Raw genomic sequence first — 20,341 nt, 5'->3', positions numbered from 1 at the left:
AATTCCCGATCCTCAGGGATAGGACCCAAACCTCGTATATAGGGGGGCGACTGCCCTCGTGCTTTGCTTCGCCCAGCATATCCGCTTCCTCCAACCTCAGGGTGAAGGGGCATCCCATAAGGGGGGTTAGTAGTAACAATAGTTGAATATTCATACCCGACGGGTCAAGAATTCACAGGTATATGTACTTGTTGAACTTGAGGATTCGTACCTTGAATAGTCGGGGGAGTTGTCCCTTGTGGTTGAGGATGAGTTGCCCCTGTCTAGGCTTCCCCCTGAGTAGATGCATAAGTTGAATGGGGAGGAACCTCCACGGTTGATGAAATCACCTGGGTTGTCTCTGATGGTGTTCCTTCCTCTAGAGCTCCAGTTGTTCTCCGTGTTCTCGCCATGGTTGTTGTTGTGTTTTCCCACAGACGGCGCCAAATGTTATGGATAAAAAACTAAGGTTATTATTTGCTGTATTTATTACTAAGATTCGGGAGCTCAAGGCCTTTAATGGCTGCTCTCGTGTTTCGTGGCTCGATCTGACTTTACGAGATGCCTACGTATCTCTGTGAATTAGAGAATCAAGCCAAAAAACGTAGTTCTGATCTGTGGGGTGAGGCCCCTTATATAGATGTTGGGAGTCCTTGAATTGGACTTGGTATAGGAGACTTGGTGGGCAAGTCTCATAATTAGAATGGACTTTGGAGTCCTAGATAGTAGGAAACTGATTCCTTATCCTTTTAGGTCCCCTTGAGGCTAATCTCTAAGGATTTATATCCTTATCGAGACTCTTCTCAACATCTGATTTTTCCCTTATTAATTAATTACGAAATTAATTAATAATCAGGGCTTTTGGGCCTTTTTTATTCCATCAGGCCTGATCAGGTCCATCAGGCTTAACCTTTCTGGTCTGAGTATCATATATCTTTTTATTGGGCCTAGCAGCCCACAACTTGTACAATTAATGCAGTATTTAATTATACAAGCATAATTTATTTATCCCTATCAACACACATGCACACACAGACACACATATATACACCTATATATATACATATATGTATATATACATCAAACACAACCACACCGTCGTCACCACGCCGGAAACCGGCGGTAACGGTGGTGAATCAAGAAAGAAACAGCAGCGAAATAGGAGAATGAAGTGGCAAGGCAATTACCAAGAATTAAACGAGAATAAATCGAAAAGAACCGAGAGATTTGAGTGAAAGAGGGAGATAAGAGAGATGAGAGATATTCGAAAGGAGAGAGACAGAACAGGGCTCGTTTGGGAAGGGAAATACAGGGAAAGAAAGAAAAGAATAAGGCGTGGACATGTTTGGTGTATATGCCGCGTGTCCCATTTTTTTTTATTTATCTGCCTAATGCTTTTATCATTTCTTGATAAAATTATGTATTGGCTGCGCACTAAAGTTTATCAGAAAAATTCCAAAATAATCTCAAAATATCACAAATAATCTGAAGTTACTAAAATAAAATTTTCATAATTTTTAAAGCATTTTACAAACACAACTTATACCCGCATTAATCGAATAACTGAAACAACGCGTGAGTAAGATTACTCCCGAAAATTACCAAATAATTTTAAAATTCTCAGAATATTGTAAACGTAATAAAATATGAGTTTCATAATTTTTGAAGAATCCTAGAATTAAATATGGATTTTACAGTTAAATGAATTCAGAAAATCATTTAAAAATAAATAATTAACAGAATATTGATTTGTAAATTTTATAAAATCCCAAAAATAATTAGTAAGATTATAAAATCATAAAAATAATTTTAGAGACAACCCAAATAATTTTGAAAATAGGATTGTCATAAAATCACTTTTTAAAAGTGACACAAAAAAATAACATTGTGCAACAGTTAATCATAAAAATACACCACGCAATCCAACAATCACATATAAACAATAATAAATAAACACAAAGACCATAAGTAATACAAACCTCTTTATTAATTATCTACACAATAATTACATATTTAAATATTATAGAAATATACGAGTCGTTATATCCTTCCCCCATTAAAAAGATTCTATCCTCAGAATCTTAACTACTTAAATAAGTGAGGATATTTGTCAAGCATATCTGATTCTAATTCCCTGGTAGACTCTTCTACTCGAGGGTTTCTCCAAAGTACTTTAACTATAGGGATAGATTTATTCCTAAGTACACGCTCCTTACGATCTAATATCTGGATTGGCTGCTCCACATAGGATAAATTTGATTGAAGCTCGATCGGTTTATATTCAATTACTTGATTCGAGGCAGGGATGTACGACTTCAACATGGATACATGAAATACATTATGAATATGCTGCCACTGCGGGGGTAGAGCTATCTCGTATGCAACTTTTCCTATTTCTTTCAAAACTTCGAATGGTCCTATATATCTCGGACTCAGTTTACCTTTCTGACCGAATCGAACCAATCCCTTCCATGGCGAAACTTTTAGTAATACCAATGATCCTATTTCAAAACTTATGTCCTTTCGATGTAAATCTGCTTTCTTTTTTTGTCTATCTTGAGCGGCTTCCAATCTTTTTCGAATTAACACCACTGCTTCTTTGGTCCGCTGTACTAATTCAGGTCCTAACACCTTCTTTTCTCCTACCGCATCCCAATACAGAGGTGATCTACACTTTCGTTCATATAAGGCTTCGTAAGGTGGCATTCCAATGCTGGCATGGTAGCTGTTATTATAAGAAAATTCTATTAACGGTAAATGATCATCCTAATTTCCCTTGAAATCAAAAGCACATACTCTTAACATATCTTCGATCGTCTGAATCGTTCTCTCACTTTGGCCATCAGTTTGAGGATGATAAGCAGTGCTCATATTTAACTAAGTTCCTAAACACTTTTGAAACTTTGTCCAAAACCTCGAGTTAAATCTTGGATCTCGATCCGATACTATAGACATAGGTACCCCATGCTTGGTAACTATTTCATCTAAATATATTTTAACTAGCTTTTCCAAAGAATACATTTCATAAATCGAAAGGAAATGCGCTGATTTGGTCAATCTATCAATGATCACCCAAATGGCATCGTGATTTGATCTTGTCTTCGGCAAACCCACCACGAAATCTATTGCAATCTCTTCCCATTTCCATTGTGGAATCTCCAGAGGCTGCAACAATCCATTGGGCCTTTGATGCTCGGCTTTTACCATCTGACATACGTGACACTTACTAACCCAATCCGTAATCTCCTTTTTCATTCCTGGCCACCAGAAGCGCTTCTTTAAATCTTGGTACATCTTTGTGCTACCAAGGTGAATACAAAACCTAGAATTGTGCGCTTCGTGCAACATTTCATTCTTCAGTTCTGCTATATTAGGAATCCAAATGCGAGAGGAAAACCTAAATAAACCGTGGTTATCCTTTGGAGTACATAATTCTTCTCCTGTCAGATCTTCCAATTCTTGTTCCATAACTCCTTCTTGACACCTTTTAATCTTTTCCATTAACGCTTGCTGGAAAGTAATCTCGTATAGTTGCTCCTGACCTTCACTTGATACTCGAACTTCAATTTCCATCTTTTCTAAATCTCGGGCTAATTCATCCGCGATACGGGCCATATTTAATTTCTCTTTTCTACTTAAGGCATCAGCCACCACATTGGCCTTACCTGGGTGATAATTAATCGAACAGTCATAGTCCTTAATCAATTCCAACCATCTCCTTTGTCTCATGTTTAAATCCTTTTGGGTGAATATATACTTTAAGCTTTTATGATCCGTATAGATATCACATTTCTCTCCGTACAAGTAATGACGCCATAACTTCAAAGCAAACACTATAGCTGCCAACTCAAGATCATGAACTGGATATTTCTGCTCATGAGGCTTTAACTGCCTAGATGCATATGCAATAACCTTATCATGTTGCATTAACACACAGCCTAATCCTTTGAGAGAAGCATCACTGTAAATTACGAAATTCCCTGTTTCATCTAGTAATGCTAACACTGGTGCTGTCACTAGTCTTTTCTTTAGCTCTTGGAAGCTTTCTTCACATTTCTCCGTCCAAACCAATCTCTCATTCTTCTGGATCAGCTTGGTCAATGGGGTTGCAATCTTGGCAAAGTCCTTCACAAATCTTCGGTAATAGCCTGCTAATCCAAGAAAGCTTATAATTTCTGTCGGGGTCTTCGGTCGCTCCCATCTGGATACCGCTTCAATCTTCGCAGGGTCTACCTTAATACCATCCTTACCAACTATATGACCTAAAAACTGGACTTCCCCCAACCAAAATTCACATTTTGAGAACTTAGAGTATAATTGTTTTTCTCTCAACCTTTGTAATGCAATCCTTAGATGTTCGGCATGGTCGTCTTTGGTCTTTGAGTAGATGAAGATGTCATCAATAAATACAATAACAAACTTATCCATATACTCCTTATACACCAGGTTCATTAAATCCATAAAAGCTGCTGGCGCATTAGTCAATCCGAATGACATCACTAGAAACTCGTAATGGTCATACCTGGTTCGAAAGGCAGTCTTCGGTATATCTTCAGGCTTGATCTTCAACTGATGATAGCCCGATCTTAAGTCGATCTTGGAAAAACAACATGCTCCCTTCAATTGATCAAAAAAATCATCAATCCTGGATGGGGGATAATTATTCTTGATGGTTAACTTATTCAATTCTTGATAGTCAATACACAATCTCATGCTTCCGTCCTTCTTTTTCAAAAACAACACTGGCGCGCCCCACGGGGATACACTTGGTCTAATTACCCCTTTATCCAAAAGTTCCTGAAGTTGTTTAGCCAGCTCCTTCATTTCTACTGGGGCCATACGGTAAGGTGCCTTTGAAACTGGTTCTGCTCCCGGAAAATAGAAAACTCAATCTCCCGATCTGGTGGTAATCCTGGTAACTCATCTGGAAACACATCTGAAAATTCACTAACTACTGGAATTTCCTCCAATCCGAGTACCTTCTTCTCAGTGTCCATAACATGGGCTAAATACGCTTCACATCCTTGTCTCAATAACCTCTTTGCTTTCAATATAGAAATAAATTTCTTGTCCTGCTTCTATCCTTGATAAACTACCCTTTTATTGTCTTCTGAATATAACAAAACTTTCTTTTTCTTACAATCAATATTTGCCTTATGCTCAAACAACCAATCCATTCCTAGAATTACATCAAACTCTCCTAACTGAAAGGGTATTAAATCCACTGAAAAGAAATGCCCACAAATTTCTATTTGACATCTAGGACAAAACTGGTTTACTGAAACTTTATCCTGATTAGCTATCTCTATAGACAAGGGCTCATTTAGATCCTTCAACATCAAATCCATTTTACTAACACAATCTTTAGAAATGAAAGACTTGGACGCTCCCGAATCAAATAAAACTTTAACAGGCACGGAATTTAGAAAAAGCGTACCTGCAACCACATCTGAATCTTGAGCATTAGATCTCTTAGTCATTTTAAAGGTTCTGGCTCTTGCTGTGCTAGTTGCTGGTCCTTGAGATTCATTCCCTCCTACACTGCCTTGAGTAGCCGTCTTGCAGTTTCTGGAGATGTGCCCAACCTTACCATACTTAAAGCAGGTGACTTCGATGTTTCCTGTGTTACACTCTGATGCATAATGACCTTTTTATCGCATTTAAAACACTGGACATCCTTCCGGCACTGACCATTATGCTTTTTACCACATAACTTACAATCCACAACTGGCCTGGTTGACTGGACTGGGGCAGAGGCAACTGAGGTGACACCGGAACTCATCTGAGCCATGCTTTGCCTTCTAAATCTCTTATTCCTATTACGGCCAAACTTCCTTGGGAACTTCTGGCTAGACTCCTCCTGGTCTGCATTACCTATACCACCTTCAAATTTTCTTTTCCGATCACTCCTTTCCTTGGAGGCCAACTTTTGATCACTCTCAATCACCAGGGCAGCTTGAACTACAGTGGTATACGTCTTAAACTGTAGGGCCACCACTGCACTACGAACTTCCGGCTTTAGTCCGTGCTGAAATCTCCTAGCTTTCTGAATCTCAGTGTTCACATATCCAGGGGCTAGTCGGGCCAACTCCGTAAACTTGGCCTCATACTCAGCCACACTCTTTTCTCCTTGCTTCAATTCCAAAAACTCTACTTCCAACTGACTCTGTAAATAATCCGGAAAATACTTCTCTAGAAATAACTCCGTAAATCTGGCCCAAGGAACAGGGCCTTCTTCTTCTAAGGCACGCGCAGATTCCCACCAAAAACTTACTGCACCTTTAAGAAAGTAACTGGCATAATCCGACTTAGAATCATCACTGACCTGAATAAGGGTGAAGGCTTCCTCCATTTTTTAATCCAAATTCTAGCAGCAACCGGATCTACCTTGCCCTTAAACTCTGGGGGTTTAACTGACTGGAAAGACTTGAAGCTAACAGTCTGGTTCAACTCTCTTAGCCGGGTTGTTGTTGGAGCTGCAGCTGTTGTTGGATTTGCTGGTGTTGTTGTTGTATAAATTGCTGCTGTTGTTGCTGCTGTTGCAAGAATTGCTGTTGCTGCTGCTGGAATTGTTCTTGCTGCTGAGCCATCTGATTAGACTGTTGGTGCAGCAAATCTAGTAATCCATCCATGACTGGGCCCCCTTCAGAGTTCCTGCTGGAGGAATTAGACGGGAAATTTTTCTTGGGAGGCATTCTTCTGAAACACGACAAAAAGGTTTTATATGAAAATTGTGCCCCCGGGTAGCAACAACTTTATGCATCAGGAGAACGCGGTCACAATTAAATATTCCCTTCCTTGTTTATTTGGGGTCCACCCATGATGCATAACCAAATTCAACAAATCCAGCAACAAATACAACAATAACAGTAACAACAATAACAAAAGTGCAATAAAATAAAACCAACAACAGTAATGTCATAAAAATAATAGTACAAGAACAGTACAAATCCATCTAACAACTACAGTACAACACTCATAATATACTAAGTACACAACAAAATTGGCTGTCATAGCAGCCCCGCCTAATACAAGCTACAGAACATAATAAACATACATAGGAAAAGCATCCACAGAACTCCTATAACTAACTCTGAGCTCTGCATCTCACTGTAGCAACTCTGATCTAGCCACTGCCACTACCACCAATGGATCCTAACTCAAATACCAACCAGTTCACGAGATCCTGGTACTGAACAACTCTAAACTCCAAGCTAATGAAACGATCAATGGTCCGGGCTCTCTCTACAGCAGCCTGAGTCAAGGATCGCACTCTCTCCTGCACATCTGGTGAAGGGGCAGGGATGCCCTGGAAAGGCCCGACCGGAATCTGGTCAAGCTGAGCTGCTAACCCTGGGCTCTGCTCTCTGATCAAAGACTGGTTCACCGCTCGGTGAACATGGTAAGGGATCAGGGAGGATGCACCTGAAAGAACAGATGGAGGAACGGGTGGTCTCGAGGTGGAGGAATTGGGACCACATCCTGGAGGGAAATCCCTAACAGCCGACACTGACCTTCGTACCCAGCGAAGACGGGCACTAGGTCCTAACTCACCTCCTGATGCAACTGGAGGAATGGGTGGAGGAGGCATGGGAGTCTCCTCAGCTACAACATCCAAAGTCCGCTCAGAGTCTGAATCATCTGAATCTGACGGATTCCCCCGAGAAGGAGAACCGGAGATCACTATGGGCCACTACCAACCATATCAATATACAAGGAAGATATAGCAAGTTAAGGCAAGTCTATTAAAATATTAATAGATGCCAGGGTAACGCCGTCGGAACTGTCGACTGACACGTAAGGTTGCTCCTCGATATGAGTTGCTGACTCACACTATAGGACATACTTCCTACACCTTACTGACTTAAATCTTAACCTAAATTAGGGACTTGAACCTATGGCTCTGATACCAACTGTGACGGCCTCAACCCCGACGGCCTCAACACCGGGGTTGAGGCCGTCACATTAACGACAATGCTAGAGTTAATGTTTGATTTGAGTCAATTTAGAACATATAAATTGTTAACTAATTGTGCAACATTATAAGTCTTATCATTGAAATAGAATAATAACTATTGTTTATTTAATTAAAATGAAAACCTTTCTTGTCCTAACAAGAAATTAACTTAATGTATCCGCTAAAGCCAGGCACATAATAACAATTTATCAAGTTCTCAATCTCGCCTTATGGGCAAAATTAGGTATCGAGTTTCTTCAACTAGAGCAATAACTTTTGCTCCAATTCTAACCCTATACCTGAAGCTTTACCATTGCTAGTCTTCTTCTTTAGATCTTCCAAATAAGCTCGACAATTTAACTTCCATTCATCCAGTTATTTCCACAGAAATGACAATCATCTCCTTTAGCAACACCACTATTAGGCTTCAAAAGCCCTTTGGGATTGGACTTTGGTTTGGCACCGAATAAGATCAAATCTTCACCTTGCCTATCCACTTTCCTTTCCCATTTGCATTCCATGTGTACATCATCAATATGGACGTAATTCATGCCTTAACCGTGTTATTTTCAGCAGTTCTAAACATGCTTAACAACTCAGGGAATGTTCTGTTTATCTCATTCCTTTTGTTCTTAACAAACTGAGAATAGAAGTTGTTCAAAGTTCGTTTGATCAAATCAAGCTGAGTCTCTAGACCATTCTTGAAACCCAAAATATCAAGGTACATATGCCTATCACCTTTAGAACATGTGGTCCAACCATATATGATTCTCTCATTAATGCAAAAGTATGGTGCCTTATTATTGTCAAATCTTTCTGATGAGCCTATCCTTCAAACATCTTTTGAAGGTGCTCAATCATATCATAAGCATCATTATGCTCTTGTTGCTTCTAAAGCTCAACACTCATAATTACAAGCATGAGACATGAAACATCAGTTGCATAATTAATTTTCTTCTGGTAAGCATTTTGTTCTACACATGTTTAATTCTCAGCTAGAAGAAATAAGGGAGGGGTTTGAGTGAAATCCTTGAACCCGAGGACAATCCTCAAGTTCCCATGTCAATCAAGGAAATTATTTCATGTCAGCTTGTCCTTCTCAAGGACTATTACATAGAGAAGTTATTTGTGTTATTTGTCATTTGATATCTATAATATTAAAGTACATAAAATGACATAGTCTACAGATGATCATTAAATTATGTTCAAGTGATTATTCATATATATATTCACAATATATATCTCCCACTATTTTTATCAAATCAATAGCCCTAACTATTAATTCAGAAAAATAATCTTCTATACTCTTTCTAGTGAGCCAAGATCCATATTTCACCACGCATTAGGTCAGCTTTGGATTTTTCTCCTAAAACATGATTATTTAGGTAGACAATATTTGTCAATTATATCAACTATATAACTCTTGGATAGCTTGGTGGAACAACATTTGTTCATATTTATCTAATAAATCTCGCCAAACTCTATGCCTCTAAGTTCACAATCCTATTGTGGTAACTTAGTTAAGTCAAACCCAATAGTCAAAAATATAAATATACTTCAACAGATCTCCCACGATAGATGGGAGTACTTCACTTTGGTGAACCCACTCCTTATCGATCTAGGGTTAACGCATTAGACTTATTGAAAGGCATCCCGATCAACTTAATATTAACTTTAGGGTTTTGTTAATTTTAAAACGATCATGATCCCATTATAAAGAGATTCCCAATTTTTTCTTGAATAAAATAATTCAAATCAATATTCGTCAATGGTTTGATTTCCAGGTAGTGAGGGAGTCTCAATGGTCTCTCTTAAAACCCACAGCCTTACAAGTTCAAAAAACTCGCTTTTGACAAAATCGCCCCATGTCAGAAATAAAGAAAATTTGTATTTTATTCCTTGTTTCATAAACACGAGAATCTCATAATCGTTTGTTTATTTTAAAATCTTGATTCGTTACAGATTTTATCTTGTTTAGCAAGCATGACATGAGTGTCGTATCTAATACATACATCCTTAATTTAATTAAGCATGCATCTTTATAAACTACTCTACACATACATTCATCATATGCGCATATATATATGTAAAGTGCAATAAATAAATGTGGTTGGTTATGGCTTTATCCTATGTGATCTTCATCAAGATAATGATAAAGATCTAGGTCAATCTAAGGTGAAAAATAAATACAAGCTAACTATGACATGTCTTCTTTCTTGTATTACTTCCTTAGATGGCCTCCATGTGGGATTACCCTTGATCTTCAAATCTCCATGTCTTCATGTACTTTACAAGAATGAAATACAAAAACTAATCTAATGAACTTACAAGAAGAACTCGAGTTACATTCGAGATTTAAAATTACAAGATTAAACGACATGCAAGTCGTATTTGAAAAACCAAAACCATTAACTTAAGGTCATAAGTGAGAACCATCCACCATGCTCAATTAACACAAAATAATATGTTAAAACACATAATTTGATCTTAACATATCATACCCATCATGATCTAATCATAAAAACCAAATATTGAAAAAATCAGAAAATTTGAAATTAAATCTGATAATATTAAATCGCAGATTACAGGGCCTAAACAACGTCAAACGCCTTACAGATCAGTCGATGATAGCACGAGCTATCAATTACGTTCAGACACTTGATTCCATATGAAATAGCGTATTCGTTCGCCAAAATCGGACACCAGACACGGATTTTAGTAAATCCGCTACATCCGATTCAGAATCGTATCAAATACGATTCTTATAATAAGAACAAACACAAAACATGATATATCAGTATATATACAGACTATATAATCATCATATGATTATACAACTCTCATGAATATCATATATTCAAAACATATATATACATACGCATATATAAACATAATAACATGTAAAACATACAAAATCGCATACATAACAGTCATGGAATATTGTATACATGTTATCATCATAAAACTAGTAAACACATTAATGAATTAAACACTTTTCGCAAGTAGTTCTGATGCCATTGTTGGGTTTCGAGCACATAAACGCAATGGAAACAGTAATTAAAAACGTAAAAAATCAGAATATTTGAAACCAACCGCAGGAGCCATGCAAAAAACATATATTTAATTCGTAGATCAGATTTTTTACCTTAAAAAGCTTTACCAATTAGTTGACTAATGGAGATCCAAAGCTTATTCAATCACCACGCATCCCGCTCTCACGATCTACGCTCTATCGGTATCCACACGAATGCTTGAACTCAAGGATTGGATGTGTACTAGCACAAACTCGTTTCTTCTTGATCTTTACATCTTCTTTCTTGGTGGCTAGGGATTTAGTAAAAGTCTTGCTTCCCCAAAAAAACAGCCACACAAGAGATATTATATAGAGTAGAAAAATGAATTATAACTCTTAACTAATTAGGAGTTATTATTAATTTGAAATTCTTATTTGTGTTATAACTAAGTCTCATTAATTATTTAACAAATAAATTTCATAATTAATATTAGTAAATTTGAATATCAATATTTATCTAATTAATTAAGTCAAACATAATTAATATTATAAATAATTCAAATTACTTTAATTTAATTTTAAATCCAATTTAAATTAAATAATCCTTCAAGCATTCTTTGTGTGTGACCCTATACGTTATTATTACATTGACAACGAATTTTAAATCTAATTTAAAATCGTAAACAATGAGCGGCATCTAGTAATACATCATTGCTACCCAAGTAATAATAATTGAATCGGTGATCGATTAAACCTTTCGTGAATAATGTACAATGTAATATAATCCCTTTAACCAAATATTATAGATTAAACTAGAGGCATGTAATGTGTCATCCTCATCATAGTTTAATCCAAATTTTCTTGATCAATGAGTAGACTATCATATCAAATCAACATCTGAGCGTGGCCACGCATTTCATAGTCTAGCTCACACAATAGGCCAATAATATCACTCCTAAAATAGGAAGGTTAAATCCCATCTAGATCATTCATATTTCTCATACAATTTAAATTATACCTAATGTCCACTTTTATCATTACCCGGTCATGGATAAATTTTAATGGAATCAATGTATATTAATTCTCGTATAGAAATATAATGACTTCAGGTATAAGGACCATTATATCATTATCACTGTGAGAATTACTTATGACAGAATAGACATGTAGAATCTCATATTGGGTCTGTCCAGCACCATGTACATATACATCTGCCTGTGTTTTTGACTTTAGTATCACTATACCAATGATCAATGAGATGTGATCATCAGTCAACAAACATACCAGTCTTAATACATTATTATTGTCTCTTAATAATAATACTCGACTAGGGACCTTTAGTAATATTGATAATATTCTCATAATCTCATTTTTAAGTCACGTACTTAGAGATATAGAATAGTATATCATATTCCAAGGACATTTATTAATCTAACATTTATATCGCAGTAAATTAAGAATTAATAAATTATAAAGAGAATAATCGATAGAACATAAACATTAATAATCCTAATGTCTTAAACTAAAATATCATAATTTTATTTTTATGACACAAACACTAACAAATTCTTCATCGTAAGGCAAGAACTCAGACATCTCGATAGACAAATTCCAAACATCTATCTTTGAGTTCTCGACAAGTCATTTACTTTTACTATAAATACCCAGACATCTCGATATACATATACTTACACCTTCGAGAACTCTAAGTGACCTAGCTTTTTCAATTCAAAACCGATTTCTCTCTCGCTTCAAATCCTTTCTTTCTAATTTCTTTTACCCATTAATCTTCACATTTATAACAATGGCAACAAACATTATTGTACCCTTCAGAATCAAAGTTAGAGTATTACATATATACAGGGGAATGACTCGAACTGGGGATATTTTTAAAAGTTTCAACCTCATTCTCTTAGATCAAAAGGTTGTTTACTACATTTCAGTTACACTTTTCGTTGAATGTTCAAATTTTTTCTGTTTCTAACTGACTTTCCTTTTTGGGCAGGATAACCGGATTCATGTATTCATTCCAGGACTGTGTGTAGATAATTTGGAACCAAAGCTTATGGTGGGAAAGATTTATGTCATCCAGAATTTTACATTTCAAGCATATAAACAAGATGACAAATTTCGCTGCCTTCGAAAAGATGTTCAACTTATCTTCTCAAACAATAAAAAAATTAGAGAAATTGAGGATGATGGAAAGACTATAGCCCAAAATGCTTTTGATTTCTCAGACCACAGTGAACTGCTGCCAATGACCAAGCAGACTACTTATTTGGCAGTTAAAATTTCTAATCTAAATTATATCCAGAAGAGCAATTTGCTTATCAAATGGTTTCCATTTTTCTTATTAATTTATATATCGTTTACCTCTGTGTAGATGTTGTGGGTATTTTTAAAATTTCGAGAAACAATATCTGTTTTGATCAACAGACGTGGGACTGCACAGAAACAATCCAAGTTTACTATAACAGATGGAAGGTGAAAATTATATAACCTTTACGTGTTTTCTGTTTAGAGGTGCTTTTGTTAAATTTATTTTTTCCCTGGCTGAGGTCCAATGTCAAGGTTACTTTCTGGGACCAATATGCTCTGAATTTTGAAATAAGGATGTTGGAATGCATTGAACACCCGCCATTATTAATTTGTCTAGTTGCCATGTTGGTTTGTAGATCGGTAAATGTCATATGTCAATATGTACCTTCTCCTTTGGTAAACCTTTCATATTTTTCTAACCTCAATGATCTTCACTCATAATCACCAGAGACGAAGTGGATTTAACTAGTCTCCCATCAACTGAATTATTCATGAACTATAACCACTATAGTGTAGCTCAACTCAGGAAGAAGTAAGTATCCCCTACAAAAAATATTACTATTATTTCTCTGAAAAAGTTAATTACAACTGACACAACAAATTTGTGACATGTTAGGTAATCCCGTTTTTTCCAGGCAGATTTCTGCTCCGGGAAGGCACGGAAAGTTGGAGATTCTGAAAGTGTCACAGCTGCTTACCAGTTTGGGAGATGACTATATTGAGGTGTGAATAATTAGACATTATTTTTCATTCTTTTAATCTTTGTTTGCTAACATACATCCATGATATTAGATGGATGTTCTTGCTCATCTTAGAGTTCGGTATATTGTGGAAAAGGAAAAATGGTATAACAATGTATGTACTAGCTGTGACCACAATGTTGACGTGGATGATGATATTTTCTGTGACAACTGTAGCTACCCGAAACCTTACCCGGAAATTAAGTAATGCCTTATTTGTGCTCTAATACAAGTATTGCACTTTTTCGCTTCTACGATTCATTGTTAACTTATTTGTTTGTAGGTTTGACATATCTGTGATCACATATGATGATACATGGTCGATTGAGGTTATTCTTGAAGATCAGCAAGTTCGTGCAATCTTACAGAAAAGGTGTGCAGACCTTTTTAAATTGGAAAGTTTTTCAATTTTCAGAATACGATACACCCGGGTATCACCGGTTAACAGATTCAGTTTTTGTAGGCTGGAGGCGATGACAGTTTTCCCTTCGAGCTAAGGTGCTTTGACAAAAAGAAATTTACTGTGAAACTGTTTATCAAAAAAAGTTAACGTAATCAAACGTCCAAATCTTCTAGGCCAAAAATATTTGCAATGAATTTATCTTTCCAGATGAAGAAATTGAGGAAAACACTTTGCATATTCAGGTTAACCTAATACACCAATTCTAAAATGTTCCTCTATAACCTTAGCGTATACAACGAAATACTATTTCGAGTACAACAAATATGAACAGGCTACAACTTCTTCGGTTCCGCTGGATGCTCTATCAGACGTTAATTTCCCCTCCGCGGAGTAAGCTCATGCTTCTTGAGGGTAGGAAAATTATCTTACTTTTGTGTTTCCATTTGTATTAGTTGTGTTTCCCTTTGTTAGTTGCCCTTGGGCAAGTAACATAAAGTTATAACTTTTTGCCTTATTGTAAACCTTGGTGCCCTTCCCTAATGTAATCGTCTCTCTTCCTCTATACATCCCCATGCAGTCATTTCACATGCTGCAATTTCATATTTCGAATTATCAAAAGGTCACAACTTTCACATGCAATCCTTAACAATTAAATTAACTATTCTTTCTTTAAAGGCCCAGCGCAGCAGGCCCCCAATACTAGTTGAAATAATTGCGGGGAGCTAGCAAGGCCGTTTGATGAAAACACAATTTATAAGAAGTAATTTTATCCCATCGATCAACACATCATTATACTGACTTAGAGCATCTCCAACCGGTCTTCCCCTTAGCTAAAAATTACCAACTGTCACTCTACAATATCACTTATAGCCAATATCTCTAATTTTTTCTTCTCCAACCGCCTAAACCACTTAGCATAAATTATAGCCACTCTGATATGCTTGGCTATATTTGTTGAAGGACTCAAGATCTGTTAGCAATTATCCATATCATCTTGCGCTGCTTTTTTTTCCTCCCGCTGTTTTCTTTCTTCTCCCGCCACATAGTTTGCAAGCACATGTATGTATTTTCAATCTCTCACTTTTGTTTAATTTGTATCAAATTCAGAATTCATTTGTGATTCGGTATGTGCTATGATTTGTTGAAACCTCCTATAGTCGAATTTATTAGGGTGCTTTTTTTTATGAAACTAAAGTAGGAGGTAGCACAACAGCTGTTTGATTAATTGTACGAAAGAATTTCAATAGAATTTACTTCATGTATAAATTGGGCACTATATATTTGTACTATCTTTGGCAAGGGTGATAGTTTAAGTTTGGAACTTGTAATTTTATTAGACGTAATTTGTTGCAGGCTATCTCGATAAATTAGAAATGGAACACACTTTTGTTTTCTTACTAAATGAAGGTTCATACAATAAAGCTGAAAAGTTTTCTTACTCTCCACCACCCCCTTTAGCGCAAGAAAATAGTCGTCAACAAGCACCTAGCAAATCAAAACGGGGAAGATCAAAGAATTTTTTAATTGAGGAAGATACGTTACTTTTGTCCGCTTGGTTAAACATAAACATGGATCCTGTTCAAGGAAATAACCAGACACAGGCGACTTACTGGACTAGGATTTGTAAATATTTTCATGACAATAAAATATTTGAAAGTGATCGGACGCATACCTCGTTATGTAACCGCTGGTCCGCAATCAACACCTCTGTAAGCAAGTTTATTGGTTATTATAATAAAATTAGTTCAAGGAATCAAAGCGGTGTTACCGAGCAAAATAAGGTACATACTTACCACTCTTATTTAGGTCGAGTATAGAAAATTTAATTAAGTCATTAATACATGTTTACTTGCTGATTAAAGTCTACCTTATACAATCACATGTTTGATCTGTGCTTAAGTGAACCTTTGTTTTACAGAATAGGCCCTTCATTCCAAAGTAAATCACACTTTAGCATATAACATGACCAAGAAATTGTTTTCTTATGTAACTGAGTGCTCAGATATGTAACGCTTAACATCATATTTTAGCATTCCCATCTGTAAAATCAAAATGGACCCTCTTCACCAGTAACGCTGTAACTATATTGATTATCCACTTATCTATCTAGAAGATGATGTATACTGGTTTACTGTTGTTGTTAGTGAACTTGAAGTTGTAAATTCTGACATAAATAATGAATGAAATTACATACGCAGTCTTACATTATTGCTTTGTAGATATAATGTATAGGATTGAATGTGTGTCCTTGTATTGTTGAATGATATTAAAGTAAAAATGCAAAACAAGTAAAAGGTAAGACTTCTGAGAAGAAATATTGGTCGTCGTAAATAGGAATTTCCTGTGTTAGTTGAAATCATTGGCATAAGGAATTATTTGTTGTCCAGAGAAGATCGGCAAAGAGAAAAGTATAGGCTAGAAAAAAAGAAAGAGAACATGCAAGCAGTAAGACTTTTTTTGTTAAGTTTTCTGATAGAATCTACGCCCTGCAGGAAATAATTCTGCAACTTAGTTGGCATCTCCATTGTTGTAGATTACTAAATTTACTCCTGTACATCTATCTGCATAATAAACACTTACTAGAACTTTTTATTACCAGTTTCTTTACAAAGCTAAACATAGTAAATGTACAATACTGAAAATATGGTTTATCTCACCTGATAGTTGTCTGTTAAGTGAGCCATTGTGGACATAATCACAGACCAGCAACGAACTACTAACGGAGGTATTGATCGAGTATAGCCGAGCAATTATCGGAGAATCGAGAATGATTGATGTCTTGTATTGGAGGTAAGCCCATCCGCCTGTATAATTAGTATTGGAAGGAAGGGTTGTAACCCTTCTGAACCTTACAACCTTCTTATTTAGTAATGTGCAGAGTGCAGAGATTACAGAATTATAATAATATAAAATTTAGTGCAAAATTGAACCCCATGTTCTCTGAATATCTTTAGTGTAATATTACAAAATTTCATTTAATCTTTGGCAGATTGCAGAGACAATGACGATGTACGAGGATATACAGAAGGAGAAATTTCCTTTCATGCAGTATTGATGAGTTGCGTCATTCACCAAAATATACAGCTGCATTGGAAAAAAGAATAAGTCAAACATGAAGGAGAATCAGCCATCTTCTCCATCAGTTGATAACCCAGAATCTGCCTATATCGAATCTGAAGAAGGAATGGAGCGTCCAATACGAAGAAAAGCTGCAAAGAAAATTAAAAAAACTACATATGAAGCATCAGATGGAGAAAGCTTAGAAATTCTTAAATCGATGCAGAAAGATGCATTGGATGTTGCTTCTTCAAGAACTGAATCTATTAAAATGAGTTTGCAGTTACAGAAAGAAATGATGCAAATGTAAAAGGAGGAGCAGGAAAGGCGTATGGAGATGATGCAATTACAAAAAGAAAAATTGCAACTTCGCCTAGCAAAGGAGGAGCGCGAAAGACAAAAGGAGGACCGTGAAAGACAAGTTTATGAAGCCTCGATCATGGCAATGGATACTAGTAAAATGCTACCTGATCAAAGAAAATATTATGATGCCTTGAAAGCTAAAATCTTGAAAAATGTTTTATAATTTATTTTGGTACTTACTATACAATCGAACTTATTTTGGTACTTATTTGGTACTTAATTGTATTATGGATGTAATTATTTGGTACTTATTTTGGTATATTTTTTGTACTTGATTGTATTTGGTAATTTTTGAATATAATTATGAAACTGATCAATGAACCTCAAGTAATTCGCTTCTGAAAACAGAAAATATAATTTTAATTTAGAAAATATCTTATCAAAAGTAAATTACAAAAGACATAAAAAGAAATTACATGATTAATATAATTATAATTCATGTCACCGCCATATATATGCCAAAGATGTTCTATAAGATCATTTTGCAACTGAAAATAAGCGGGTTTGTTTCGAATTTGTTGATGAACCTGTATGAATTCTCGTAGATTATTCGGATGATTGCGAATTCGAGTAACAACTGATATTTCGACATCTGAATCAAAGTGTTCTTCTTCAAGGGATGATTCCCTTTCATCTTCAATGATCATATTGTGCAATATTACACAAGTTGTCATAATATATTTCATAGTTTCAACATCCAAAAATTGTGAAGGACCACGAATTATTGCAAATTGAGATTGTAGCACTCTAAACGCTCTCTCAACATCTTTTCAAATGGACTCTTGTGCAGCTGCAAAATATTTTCTTTTGTTACCCTGAGGTTTCGGAATAGTTTTTACAAATGCTGGCCAAGAAAGATATATGCCATCAGCAAGATAATATCCCATGTTATATTCATTCCCATTGATGGTATACTTCATTTCAGGTCCGCGGCCTTCAGCCAAATCTTCAAATAGATGAGACTAGTCTAATACATTGATGTCGTTTAATGATCCTGGTAGCCCAAAAAAAGAATGCCAAATCCACAAGTCTTTTGAAGCTATGGCTTCTAATATTATAGTTGGTTCATGAACATGACCTGTATACATACCTTGCCAAACAGTTGGACAATTTTTCCACTTCCAGTGCATATAGTCGATAGTACTCAACATTCCAGGAAAACCTCGTTGTTCATTCTCTGCCAATAATCTAGAGATATCTTGTTCATTTGGTCGTCTCAAGTATTCTGCTCCAAATATTTCCACAATTGCTTTAACAAATCTTCTTAGACTCTCTGTTGCTGTACTCTCACTAATACGTACATAATCATCAACAACATCAGCTGCCGTTCCATATGCAAGCATCCTCGCAGCTATTATTTTCTGAAGAGTTGACAGTCCACGAACTCCTATAGCATCAGTTCGCTGAGTAAAATAGTAATCGTGAGTTGTAACTGCTTCCTCAATTCGAAGAAATAATGATCTACGCATTTGAAATCTTCGATGAAATTGTGTTTCCGTGTACGTAGGTGTATCAGAAAAATAATCATAACACAGTCTAGTATGACCTTCTTCCCTATTTCGATTAATCACACGATGATTCATAATAGAACCACCATGTTGTGGGATATAATTCACTCTATGACGTTGATAATGAAGGTGTACAACAGTCATTCTCATTCTTTCATCATGCTCTTCTTCTTCTGCTTGCATAATATCAAGAATCATTTGTGTGGTGTTATCCATTGAAATTGAATACAGTATGTTGAAATATATTAAGTTTGTGTTTACTTGGTTTTTGCTCTATATAATTTATAGGAAGTTCAGATGAAGTGTGATAATTATATGTTAAAATTATTGCCCATTGTTGTGGACCATTTACAAAGATGAATTTTGCCCGTGTATTTTCACATCAACTAGCTAAAAAAGTAAAGGGGCTAAATCTGAGATTTTTGAATTGAGTTGTCACTTTCATTATCTTTTACTTTATAATAAGTTATAACTTAAAATTTTACAAAATACATGACCATATTTTAAAATCAATTAAATACAATAAATTATTGTTAATATTAAATGTCTTCACATTTAATAAATTTTTTATTTAATTTTCTAAAATCATTTAACCACAATTTCAAGTGAATTAGCATTAACAGTATTTTATTAAATTATAATATTATTGAAAATTTATTGTTTAAAATTAAAATATACTATTTCGAAAAATAGCCAATCATTATAGTTAACCCCATTGGGACACAATGCTTTACAGCAAATTTTAGTCGGCCATTATTTTATATTATTATAGTCAACCATTATAGCCAACCCCACTGGAGATGCTCAATGAGACTATTAGAGGTATAATATAACTTATATCCTTAAATCTATTCTCATTCAACAAGATCCAATAAATCTGGCACAATTATTCGAATTCTCATTAACCCAATTCTCTATTCCATCAATCCTATTCTTCATTCAGCAATCCAAACCTCCTGTATATATAACAGATCGAAACAGTGATAGTTGTATACATACATC

General features: G+C 35.6%; 1 protein-coding gene and 1 long non-coding RNA gene across 2 annotated transcripts; one reads left to right on the top strand and one right to left on the bottom strand.

Annotated features, from left to right (window-relative positions):
* The first annotated feature begins 15,134 nt into the window (after positions 1-15,134).
* On the top strand, positions 15,135-17,949 carry LOC141716764 (uncharacterized). The gene is made up of 3 exons (XR_012573342.1): positions 15,135-15,470; positions 17,076-17,201; positions 17,401-17,949. It is a non-coding gene; the product is annotated as an uncharacterized LOC141716764 (long non-coding RNA).
* A 652-nt stretch (positions 17,950-18,601) lies between these two features.
* On the bottom strand, positions 18,602-19,555 carry LOC141718608 (uncharacterized). Its single transcript, XM_074520985.1, has 2 exons — positions 18,922-19,555; positions 18,602-18,777 (listed from the first exon to the last, which is right to left on the bottom strand). The coding sequence occupies exons 1-2, from the start codon at positions 19,553-19,555 to the stop codon at positions 18,602-18,604; spliced, it is 810 nt and encodes a 269-aa protein (XP_074377086.1).
* Positions 19,556-20,341: the final 786 nt, after the last annotated feature.

The sequence above is a fragment of the Apium graveolens genome, chromosome 4, assembly GCF_009905375.1.
Source record: "Apium graveolens cultivar Ventura chromosome 4, ASM990537v1, whole genome shotgun sequence".
Taxonomy (NCBI): Eukaryota; Viridiplantae; Streptophyta; class Magnoliopsida; order Apiales; family Apiaceae; genus Apium; species Apium graveolens.
The sequence above is the reverse complement of the archived record's forward strand: the minus strand, read 5'-3'. Positions and strand labels throughout refer to the sequence as shown.